This window comes from Alosa pseudoharengus, unplaced genomic scaffold (assembly GCF_046254945.1).
Source record: "Alosa pseudoharengus isolate Yale_2024_CS ecotype anadromous, Long Island Sound unplaced genomic scaffold, YU_APseudo_1.1 YU_APseudo_1.1_scf_7, whole genome shotgun sequence".
NCBI classification, from domain to species: domain Eukaryota; kingdom Metazoa; phylum Chordata; class Actinopteri; order Clupeiformes; family Clupeidae; genus Alosa; species Alosa pseudoharengus.
This window is the reverse complement of record NW_027468859.1, coordinates 40,863,109-40,875,608: the sequence shown is the minus strand read 5'-3', so window position 1 is coordinate 40,875,608 and position 12,500 is coordinate 40,863,109. Positions and strand designations below refer to the sequence as shown.

Sequence of the window (12,500 nt, the reverse complement as noted above, 5' to 3'; positions counted from 1 at the left end):
CATTTTCATTTCTAAATTGACAGCATTCCAGGTGACTCATTTAAGCTGGCTATGATGATGCCAGTAGAGTTCAGGGTCCATACTGTAAAACTCCAGATAATAGCCCGGGCTTTTATTTTCCCAAATCGCCAAACTGCACCGGCTAGTATTAGAGCCAGGCGTCTATATGAGACAGGCCTTTAATTCCCTTTACACAAAACTTTTCCTCTGCAAAGATGGAAAATATTATCGAATTAATTATTTCAAACACACTGAATGTCTACCTATATGACTAGGCTATCTGATGACAATTAGGTATGAGCTACACCAGGCGGGTAACTGAAGCGTTCCGTTCGCGTAGCGTCTGCTGCAACAATTAGCTGCCACTATAATCAATGGAAGTAGCTACACCAGACGTGATAGCGACGAGAACGTTAGAAAAAAATAGACCAGTCTTTTAAAATGGATTTTACGCGTCGCGAACGGAACGCTTCAGTTACGTGCCTGGTGTAGCTCATACCTTTCGGATCATCATTCATTTAGTGTTGAGATGTTCACTGAGTGAGATACAGTAAGATCCAAATAGCGGGGATAGCCAGAACAGATGAAACATGTTTTAATCAAACGTAATTTACAAAGAGATCGTATCACACTGAAAGCTCATATTTTGTCACTAGTAACCTAGCCTATATCGGTCCTTTGTCAAATACAGTTGCATTGTCAGCCCTGACCAAAACCGTTCAGGAATTATTTATGCACAAGTGGAACGTGCGTAATGTTTCATTCTCCCTCCTTTTCGGCATGAATGAAACAGCATGAGCGAGCATGAACCATATCGTTTCTCCCGTATTTTATTTGGCAAATTTAAGAACAGTCAGCTTACATTTCAAATCATAGCCTACTTCTTTCTCTTTATCGCCATGGCAGTATGCATTTAGAATATAGAATAACGTTGGCGAACCCTTTTGTTTTGTTGCCAGCATGGCGGCCTATCAGCAAATTTTAAACACAAGGGATGAATTGAACGATGACGAAGTTGGACATGTAGGCATAGTTCATATTGAATAAAGTTATACAACTTGGAACTCTATAGCCTGGGTGCCAGCCGAACTTAGTCCCGCCCACAACATTTGAGGTCGGGAAGTTCGGTCTGGCATTGCTCCATTGTGGAGTAACTATGCTCGCCCAGACCTGGGCGGACCAATCAAATCGGGAAATTACGATAATGGACAGGTGAGCAACAGCGTCATCTGAGCACGCTAGGTTGATTATGTTTGCAACAAAAACGCTGTGGCTAGGAGACAGATGGCTTCTAAGACCCCATATGGAAAATGCATATTATTTCAATGAGGTTGTATCACTGAAAACGATTAGGCTATTTCTGTAAACTTTGGCTAAAGTTGAGATGTGGGAAAACTCATGGTTTCACTTTCATGAAGGGAAACCAGTGTGTTGCATTGACATGTTGTTCCCTCGTTCGTTTGAAATCTCTGATTGACCATCTCTTCGAGGGATTTGCGACAGCCTTTCCTGTTTATAACATGTTTGTAGCATATCAGTGTTCAACAGAATTATTTTTAAAAACGGAGGGGATATAGGCTATCAGTTTTTTCCTAATAGCCTACCCTACTACGCATCTCTTAGATTTCGCTAATGAGTGTTGTAGGCTAGGAGATATTGATGGCACAATAACTTTTACAAAAGACCACAAAACAATATTAAGGCATTTGTGGAGAAGAAGAATTGTTCGTGTTTTCTTCCTACATCTCACAGTAAGCTATTTTGTTGCTCTGATTGCTAGGCCCCCAATAATAGGAAAAACTCGATGGTTCTTGCAGCTTCGCTGCTAGGCCCCCAATAAGATGTCAACAAGCAGCCACATACAGAGTAGGCATAGTAGTTCTACTCCACCTAAAAGAAATACTTGAACTATTTACTGCACGTATAGACTACAGCTATGACTTAATACCTTAGTGTAGTAGATTGGGAAGTGGATGTTGTGAAAGTGAAAATACGATAGAAAGGCAAACAAAAGTTAAAGTTGCTTTTGACATTGTAGCCTACTATGAAGCAAACTGATGCTCTGAATACTGATTCAGCGGTCTCTGAAAGTTTCTCTTATTGATGCATTTAACCGAAATGGATTTAACAGGTGGAGGTTTTTCAACACAAACATATGGCGCCATACCTCCTCCCCTGTGTTTGCATATGAATATGCATCAATGCATATGAAAATATGTTGGCAACATGTTCAAAAGTATCATGAAAATTGTTTTTGTATTTTTATTTGGATATTGGATGTGAGAACAAGAAAACGGTTGTTCCATAACACAGTGCCTTTAGTAGTGTGTAAATGTCCCACACTGGGAAGCATTTTAATTAGACACTGCAGCTGAAGTTAGACTTAAAGAAGTATCTGTCTGTTCACCTGTTCCATTCTTTAACAGCCATTCCATTACTGGAAAGTAGATTAAATATCTATGTTAAAATGTTCTATTAAAGAAAAGAGAGAATTACAATCGGTACATCTCTAGTACCATTGTTATAACCCGATTAGTTTGTGTGATTTCTAGGGCTGTAACGATACACCAACCTCATGGTTCGATACAAATCTCGATTTTTTTTTTTTTTTTTTTGGGGGGGGCTAGACATTTTATTAAATAACATTTCAATAGCCTCCCTTAGAACACCAGAGGATTACAATATAATATATCTATTATTTTATATCCTGATATAAAAATATTTTTCTGAATGACTGATATTTATGACAGCACACTTTATGCAGATTAGCCTATGGCCTAGGCCTGCTATTTTTTATTACAACTCTACCTCTTTAATTCAGCTGTCTGGTTAAAGCCTGGAAATATTGTAAACAAAGTAGCATAGTTGGCTAGCTTAGCCTATCATAGTCTACTGATTGGACTGTTCAGTTTTCCCATGTGTGTTTAAGTTTCAAGGTAATACTTGTTCTCCTTGGGACAGGCCCTTTTGGGAAACGTTGGTATTGAGATGATCAGTCAACTTCAATGCAAGAGTTTTAAACAAATATGTGCAGCATGCTAATGATGCTAAGCGGATTTAATAGTAATTTAGCTAGTCGTCTTCTATGCGTCCTTGCTTTCACGATTGTGAATGTTTTATTTAAGTCGCGCGTGTTCATTGAGCAGGAGAGGGAGGGAGCGCGAGAGAGAGTGGGGCAAGGAGAGGGGGTTTACTTCTATACTGTTTGGTAAAGTTGCACACATATTCTACAATGAAAGCAAGGAGAGGTATGAAATCATTATTTATTTATTTGTTTGTTTTTGGACAACGTAGACTACCGATAAGTAAAGCGGGAGATGTGGGTTGCTTTTGCAGCCGCGTAAGATGCAAAGCACTGCGTGAAACACTAGAAAGGTGTGTCGCGATTCTGCCTTTTCACACAGCGACACAGTATCGTTGATATGAATGTTGCGATTTCGGTTTCGAATCGTATATCGTTAGAGCCCTAGTGATTTCTTTAACTGGTTTTTCTTGAATTTTAAATGTATAAAACACTTTTTTGCCTTGACAAATTCTGTTGTGGTGCAGTTCATCATATGTCGTCATTTGGTGTGACATTCACATTTGTGAGAAAAAAAGGCTTTGTTACTGATAAATCATGAAAATGTCAATAGAGCACAAAGGAAATAGTGTTAGCAGAAGTCTCAAGCATTTTGTTAAAATTATTACAAGGTTTATCAGAATGAATCTAAAATACTTGAAAGATTGAGGAGATATGTTATATTTCGTGTGATGCTTAGGGCTGGGCGATATGTATCGCAATAGACATGTAATCGATATCAATAAAAAATATGTTCGATAGAACATTCGATAATTAAAAGCAACACACACCTCCCGCCTTACACGTTGTCCATAAATAAATAGCCTAAATATATCTTGCATTGTAGATAGTATGTGCAACTCTACCAGAGTAGGAGATAGAAGTAGGCCTACTTCAACACAGACTCTCAATGAGTCCTTGCCCCGTGCACTCTCTCTCTCTCTCTCTCTCTCTCTCCCTCTCAACAAGCGCATCCCTCCTCAGAATGCACATGTAATCCAAACATTCACAATTCTGCAAGACGACTGGCTAAATTGCTATTAAATCCGGTTAGCATCATTAGGGGGTCATCCCTATGTTCCTCGGGTCCTATGTTCCCCGTTTTCCCCCAAAAGGGTCCTATGTTCCCCGGTCGCAATACATACCGGGGGACATAGGACCCTTTTTTTTTTAAAAAGGTCCTATGTTCCCCGGGAAAAAGGGTTAGATTTTAACAAGGAAATGTTAAGTATCAAAACAGTCATGATGAAAATATATGGTGAAGTGAGTTAAATAAGAAAGAAAATGCTCCTTTTCATTTTAAATAAAATAGCTTTCACGTCACACCATATGACAATTTTGGGTACTGATACAGCAAATTGGTGAATAAATAGAGATTTAATTACAAAATCTAAAAGACCACATATATATTTGAAAATCTCAGAATCACAGCAACATAAATAAAGAATTTTCAGGGATAATATTTTAAGTATTTTAAAAATACTTTTTTGGGGCTTATAAGTCAACCACCCATTTAGAGCTTTAGGTATATATAAGTAAGGTGGCTAGTGAATTTGCAGTATTTTTGTATTTTATGAAAACTAGCCACAATAGTGAACTGACAACAACAAATACAGTAAAAGCTAAGCTTTATAGCACCAATACCCACTAAATAGAGATTAGATTAGTTTAGATTAAATGCAACATCTGCAAACCAACATTAGCAGCACTATATGTCAGAACTGTTTTTATGTATGTGTACACTGTGTCATACCGAGCTACTGGTCTTCTCACTCTCTTTTGGGGAGTTAATGGCTGTGTTTGCAGCACATACACTCTCTGTTCCTCCATTTCCTTTCTTCTCTGCTTTCACACGTACTGTTTGCAGACTGAGAGCAGCTGGTGGGGGCAGGTCTCCCAGGTCTTTCTCATCTGTGTCGAGGAGGAAGCGCAACAATTGGTGGTCTTGAGGCTCCCTGGAGCCACAATTAGGGCTGACTGGAGGCTCTTTCTTGATGTCAGGCTCCTTCCTGTTGGCATCAGCCTGTTCCACGGGGCTATTATCTTGTAGAAGACTATGCAAAATTTTGTGGCGCTCCGTCAGCGTACTGTGTGAGGCAGGGCACTGGACAGATAGAGGTGGGAGATGAGAAGGCTCTTGATTAGCTGACTGGCTACTTGAGACCAACACTCCCCCATCCAGCAGCTGATTGAGTTTCAGGTTGCACAGCACAGCTACTTTGGAGTCATCATCCCCAATCTGTGTCTCCTCCATGGGTTGTCCAGGGGGTATACAAATGGGGGAGCTAGTAGGGGTGAGTGTTTGCCTCGTGGGAAGGGAGAAGCTTATGGTGGTGCCTGTTCCTTTTTCACCTATCTGCTGGCCGGCAAGCACACTTGCTGGAGAGTGCAGGCCGCCTGGTCCACAAGAAGGTGGGGAGAAAGGGTGCCCTCCAGGCACACGAGGGCTACCCAGACCAGGGCTCCCTTGTGGAGGTCTGGGAGACATGAAAGAGGTAGGGGTTACTGTGAGGGGACTGCTCAATGTAGAGGGGCTGCTGACCTGTTGGAGGCCAACACGACTTGGGGTCAGGTACCCTCCATGGGTAGTGGGTGTAGCTAAGTCTGTACTGGCATTGTTGCCATTGTTCAAATGTAGGCTGTTGACAATTTCACTGGCTGGTTGGATAGCAGGGGAGTGACAAAGGAGCGACTGGCTGGAACTGCTAAGGGGTAGTGGAAGGCGAGGGGTAGAGTTTTCCTGAGAGCAAGCAGTGTTGTGTTCCCTGAAGGGGGGAATAAAACGTATGAGTATGGGGCATCAAAACTGTACTTCGCCTTCCCAGAGAGAGGCCCTGAAATGGTCGCACCCTTTAAAAATACAACACCAAGTTTTATTTGAAAATTTGAATTTGATCTGTATTTTGCATTTTACCTGTCAATAGTGTGGATGCCCATGATGAAGGGCTGTACATCAGGATTAGGAGGGCAGCAAAACTTGCAACGTGTCTGGGCACTGAGAGAAGTTCCATCACTGAGTATGAAGTGGTACAGTGGACTGATGGCTGTACCATGGGTCATCACTACCAAGAGACAAATATATGTCTGCAATCAATCCTACTTTATTTGGCTAAGAAAAACATCTAAAAGAAAACCAAACGAGGGCAGAGACAGGCTTTTGTCACAAAGCTTTTGTGTACAAAAGCCCTCTTTCCCATAAAAATGTGAAAATTGAAGAAAAGAATATAGCTGCAAGCAGCAATGTGGGGGCCTAGCAGTACACTAGCAGGAATGGCATTGCCATGGCATGAGCAAGCACTCAGCAACTTTCATGGCAATTCGATAAAGAATGGCTGAGCTATAAGCTTATTTACTTTATTACAGCGCCCCTAGAGGCCAAATTACGCCAATTTCAGTGTGCGTCCTCACTATCAATGTACCAAGCCCCTGTACCAAGTTTGACTTTAGTATATCAAACCATTGCTGAGATATGAGCTCACTTCCTTTATTACAGTGCTCCTAGAGGTCAAATGACACCAGCGTTGCTGAGATATGAGCTCACTTCCACTCAGAGCTTCACTTCACTTGCAGCGCCCCTAGAGGCCAAATGATGCAAATGTCCTAGTGCGTCCTCACAATCAGGTACCAAGTCCCTATGCCAAGTTTGGACTTTGTACATCAAAGCGTTGCTGAGAGACAAGCTCACTTCCTGTATTGTAGCACCCCCTATAGAGGCCAAATGATGTACATTTCCTAGTGCGTCATCACAATCACTTAACAAGTCCCTTTACAAAGTTTGGACTTCATACATCAAAGCCTTGCTGAGATTAGAGCTCACTTCCTGTTTGGCGGCTTTGCCGTCAAATTTGATTGGATGTATTGAGCGAACGCTTTCGAATATCGAAACGCCTATAACTATCTTTTGTGAGGCTTGGTCGGAAGATCATCTGTACAAAGTTTCGTGAAAATCAGACCAAATTTGTGACCTGTGAAAATTTAGTTTTGCTTTTAATAAAATCCAATATGGTGGAAGGTCTGATATGGCGGAAATTGGCGCCATGAGGTGCGTTGAACTCGGCATCATCCAAGGATTCCAAATATACCTCAAAGTTCAAAATCTGGATGTAATGGCAACTTTGACCCATTGGTGGCGCTAGAGAACTTGAGGTGCAGAAATGAAACTTGGTGAAATGAATCATGGGACTGTCTCTGTGCCAAATTTCATTACTTTTCACCCGACTGTTCTATGGGCTGCCATAGGCTCCCATGGCAGAAGAAAGTATAAGAATACATACTGTAGAAACACAATGGGGTCCTGCACCTTCTGTGCTAGGCCCTTCAAAAAATATGTTTTGTCCTTACCCTCATGAAGGAGCTTCTTGGCATGGGAGGGCTCCTTGCCCTGGGGCTGGAAAAAGGCATAGATGCATTTCCTGACCAGGTCCTCCCAACCCGGCCGACCAGTGGCTCTTAGAGCACTCGTCTCTATGGAGATTATTTTTCCTGTAGTACATGCAAGCTATCTGAATAACAGCATTGATAATATGGATAGTTCATATATATATATAGTATCACATTTTGGTCATTTGCAGTTTAATAAAAACATATGAACTAGTCTTTTAATACTGTCAGAATAAGTTTAATACTTATTATTCAATGAAGTTCAAATTTAATGAAAAAAGATTAAGAAGTAAATATGTAAAATCATTAAACAAAATGAGAGTTTTTAGTGGAGCACCCCCTGTAACCTGACATATGGTATGTAACCACAAGATTGTGACACCTCTAAATTGGTATCCTTAAACCACTCTACACATCCAAAAGCTTACAGCCCAGTGATGTCTGGATTGCAGGCTATTTCTGCTTTATCTAAAAAAATAAATAAAAAAACCCCACATGTTTTGGATGAGGTTTAAGGCTGAGGACCTCGGTGGCCACTCCAGAAGCAGAAAGCACAAGTTGGGTGATCACCTAGGTTTAAGGTTACAGTATGTCTGACAACCAATTTGAAGTTATGAGTTCAATTATGCGTTTTGTTTTTAACAACTCCAGCCAAAATGAAAATTTTCAAAAACTCTGGTTTGAGTGTTTGCGCGTGGACAATGAAATGAACTTTATTACATTTTTTTTTTCATTTTCTTTCATTTCAAGTTAATGCTATGTTTTCCCCGTTTGACACTATTCAGGTCGCACTTAAGTGTGTTTTTATGTTGTCTTACCCTCCCATGTCAAACTCGGTAAAATGCATCTTTTTATCTCAGGAGTTTATGTCAGTCATTGTGACCACTGTTTATATTCCAAGTGGACAACTACACAGCACTGATGCACTGTATGGTACTCTCAGCAGGCACTTAGAGTAACAACCTGGACGCAGCTTTAAAGGGAAACTTGGCAGGATTAGCTATATTTCCCTCTGCTGGAGAAATTGTGCATTATGCTATTTCAAACTGTGGAAAAAGGTAACGATAAAGCACATGGATTTGTTTACAAGCTAGCGAAACGGTTAGCATAAGTTCGGAAAAACAATGTGGATGTTACAAGGTAAGAAACACGATTTAAAACGAGTTTCTTGTTTCTCACTTCTCTTTCCGGGACGGTAGTCTCAATGTTGCAAGGTTGGTTTTCTGCCTGGGGATGCTAGGGGCAGCGGGGAAAGTCATTTTCACCAGAACAGGTCATTTAACCATCCAAATGATTTCTAAACGGGTTTATTACGTTGAAATAGTTGCCAAGTTCCCCTTTAATAGGGAAAGAGGATTTTATTCAGTCTCAAAAATGTGATGCCAAATTTTTACCAGCACATCACATGTAGCACCAGAGGGGAGTGGACACTTGATCACTGCTACATTTTATTTAACGAGTACAAAGCTCAACCACTTCACATTCAGCAATTCTGAACACGCTGCAATATGCCTAGATACAAACAAAACCTAAAACATGAGCAGTCTGAGGCCACTGTCTAGGATGTACTGAGCATTGTGGACTGGGATGTGTAAATATGCAGCTCTGATAACATCAGTGTGTTTATGGAAGCAGTAGGAGGGTTTATTGGAAAGCTAGTGTCCCCAAAATCACCATGAGGCCATAACCAGACCAAAAGCCATGGGTAACTCATTCCATCTGCAATGCCCTAAATAAACACACTACTACATACAACTTGGGGCATGCATTTGGGAACATGGAGTACAAAGCTGTCTCATACAATCTATGGAGGTTGGTGAAAAAACCCATACAACAGTATGGGGAAAAACCTTGTTCTGTGAAGAGTCGTTCCTACTCTGCCTCTCTTAGCTCTGACGCTGACCACTGATCACGTATTATTTGCAGTGGCATGACCTGGCACACCAGTGCAATCAATGTGAAAGTTTAGCCTGGTGCCCTGGAGATGCTTGGACAGAATTAGATTTTTCTGAAAACTCAACTTCATTTACTCAGTTACTAAAATGTGAGGCCCAAGGTTTCGTTGACGTTTTACTAAGACTACTGTTCTTAAATCGCCAGAATACCATTTGAATAATTAAAAGATTTGACATTGCTGAATTATATCAGGTTCAGCTGTAACAAGCCCATCCATATAGATTTGCTTTGAATGGCTGTGAATCTGACTTGGAACTGTGTGATACTAAAACTGTAATAATAAGAATGCAATGCAATCATCCGTAGTTCACCAGTGCAAAACAAAAGGCATCTAATCCACTATTCCAGGCTTTTTCTGAAGATCAGTTCATTTCTGGGGCTGACAGTGTGACAAGTGTAAGACATCAGGGTAAGCTTTCAAGTGGGCTACCTGTTGGGTCTTGCTTTGTGATGAAGGACTCCGTAACAACAGGGGCCTGCTGTGGACGGGGTGCTCGGCAAGCAACACAGATGAGGCAGCTCTGCAGGTCTGTGCAAAAAAAAAAAAAAAAAAACGGGTAACCAATTGTGTCGAAGTCCAAACAGTCAAAGCATTTGAATTATCTAGGGCTGTCTTTATCGCTGAATTTCTATAGTTAATCGCGATTAATCACATATTTCATCACATGATTAAAATTCTATTATTTTGCATTTCAGAACTTTCCAGAAGTCCATATTAACAATGTATAGCAATTATTAGCAGTGTATCTTGATTGGGAATCAAGTGAATGCAAAGAAAGTTACTTTATGAATTAACTTTAAGACATTTGATTATTTCAAATCAAATGTCAAAAAATTTGCAGCAGGCCTGAGACACAATGTCTTCAGAAATATAGCTGAATAAACTGAAATAAATGCTACAGCAGAAGTGCATGCACAACACGTAGGACACATGATAAAGGGCATAACAAACTAAAAATACTTTGTATGTTCATTGTCTTAGAGTTCAGTTGAAAATAAGGACGTTTTCATATTGAGAAATATGCAAGTGTATGTGCAAAATGTAGGGCCTACAGCACATTTCAATGAAGTGCATAACACATTCAACCGGAAAATGGATAAAAATAACTTGTGAAAAAAATAAACCATGTATGGGCCCATTGATGGTATACTTGAGTAATTAATTTCACTTATCTCCCCTTTCAATATTGTGAATAGTAAATGTGGGCACTACTACACTAGGCAACAATAATTTTAGCACTGACACAGACTTATTCTAATTACTTCTTTGGATAAAGTCTATCTTACTTTTATTCTTAAATAGGCTACTTGGTTGACCCATCTCCTGACAATGTTACAATGTTTATTGTTTGCCTATAAAGAGGAATGGAAAGAACATTTTGCGTTCATCTTACCCAGTTTCACAAATGCAAAACCTGTGTATCTGATATGCAACAACACGGTCACTGTTTGAAAAGAATATCATACTGCACTACGAAACAGATGTTGAAGCGCTGGTCGCAATGTTGAAGCGCTGGCCGAGGGCTATGCACAGAGTAGGCCAGCAGGATCCAGTGCGTTCTGGTCTTCTTTCTCATATTTGTTTAAGCACCCACCTGCAGTCTGATTGGTGAATAGGCTATTTGTAAATCGATGTTGTAAAATAAAGCATTTTTTAAAAAAATGGACTACCAGAATAATTTGGCTGGGCCAAATAATTTCGGTAGGACAGCTTTGGCCGCCTGTTGCCGACCCATGTTGTAGCTTAAACTTGAGGTGTTTCGGTGATATTTTAACTCCATGTCGACTGAGCCGACAGGGAGGTTTTTTTTTTTACAAGAAAAGAAAAAGTAAAACGCCCATTCAGCTAATCGGGAGTTGAGAACTGTGCTGGTGTTTATTTTCTTCATGACTACAGGAGGAAGGCAGGCAGAAGCCTACTAGGAAGTGTCTGGCAGTTTGAGGACAATTTTAATTTGATTTCATATCATAGCTATGCAGATGACACACACATTTACTTAGCCGTCACCAAATGACTATGGTCCTCCTGAATCTATGTGTCAGTGTATAGAACAAATCAACACCTGGATGTCTCAAAATTGTCTTCAGCTGAACAAAGAAAAACTGAAGTAATTATATTTGGTAAAAAGGAGGAAAAACTTAGGGTTGTCACTCTCCTTGACACAAAAGGGTTGAAGGCAAAGGATACTGTTAAAAATATTGGTGTATTAATTGACAGTGATCTAAATTTCAACAGCAACATGAAAGCGATAACTAAATCAGCTTTTTACCACCTCAAAAATATTGCCAAACTCAGAGGGCTGATGTCAAAACATAACTTAGAAAAACTCATTCATGCATTTATCTCCAGCAGGGTTGATTACTGCGATGGACTGTTCACAGGCCTTCCTAAAAAGACTATTAAACAGCTTCAGGTGATACAAAATGCAGCAGCTAGGATTCTAACAAAAACTAAAAGAACTGACCACATTACTCCAATTCTTAAGTCCCTGCACTGACTTCCCGTAAGTCACAGAATTGACTTTAAAGCACTATTGCTTGTTTATAAATCAGTAAATGGAGCAGGACCTAAATACCTATCAGACATGCTTCAGCAGTACACACCTTCTCATCCTCTCAGGTCCCAGGTGAAAAACTTTTTAGTAAAACCTTTTTTTTTTTTAGTAGAACTATGCATGGTGAAGCAGCTTTTAGCTGCTATGCGGCTCAGCTCTGGAACCAACTTTCGGATGACATCAAAAAGGCCCCAACTGGGAGATCACGTGACGCATCCATGGAGCTGCACGCTCACTGAGGGAGCTCCTGACATAAGCCACTTTATTTCTACGTTTATCCTCGCTTAATGTCGACTGTGTTGATTTATTTTTGCCGGTTTGCTTTTCTAAATGTCTACGGCACGTAAACAGCTGACTTTGACGCCCTCATCCTCAAAGCAAAGGAAAGAAAAGAAAAAAGTTAACGGAAAGTTCTGGTACTGGACCTACAGCTAATGTTAAAATGGCGGACACTCTGGAAAGACTTGAGTGCGTACTGAAATCTGAAATGGCAACGATGAGAAGCGAGCTATCCTCTCATATGGCTACTATGTGTTCGAAAATTGACT

The 12,500-nt window shown here is 40.4% G+C and overlaps 1 protein-coding gene across 1 annotated transcript in view; it reads right to left on the bottom strand.

Annotated features, from left to right (window-relative positions):
- ncoa1 (nuclear receptor coactivator 1) overlaps window positions 1-12,500 on the bottom strand; it is a 189,332-nt gene that overhangs the window by 71,367 nt on the left and 105,465 nt on the right. The window contains exons 8-11 of the mRNA XM_076272387.1: window positions 9,828-9,926; window positions 7,403-7,543; window positions 5,976-6,123; window positions 4,815-5,826 (exon numbers count right to left, since the gene is read on the bottom strand). Coding sequence (XP_076128502.1) covers window positions 4,815-5,826; window positions 5,976-6,123; window positions 7,403-7,543; window positions 9,828-9,926 — 1,400 coding nt within the window. The remainder of the gene's footprint in view (window positions 1-4,814; window positions 5,827-5,975; window positions 6,124-7,402; window positions 7,544-9,827; window positions 9,927-12,500) is intronic.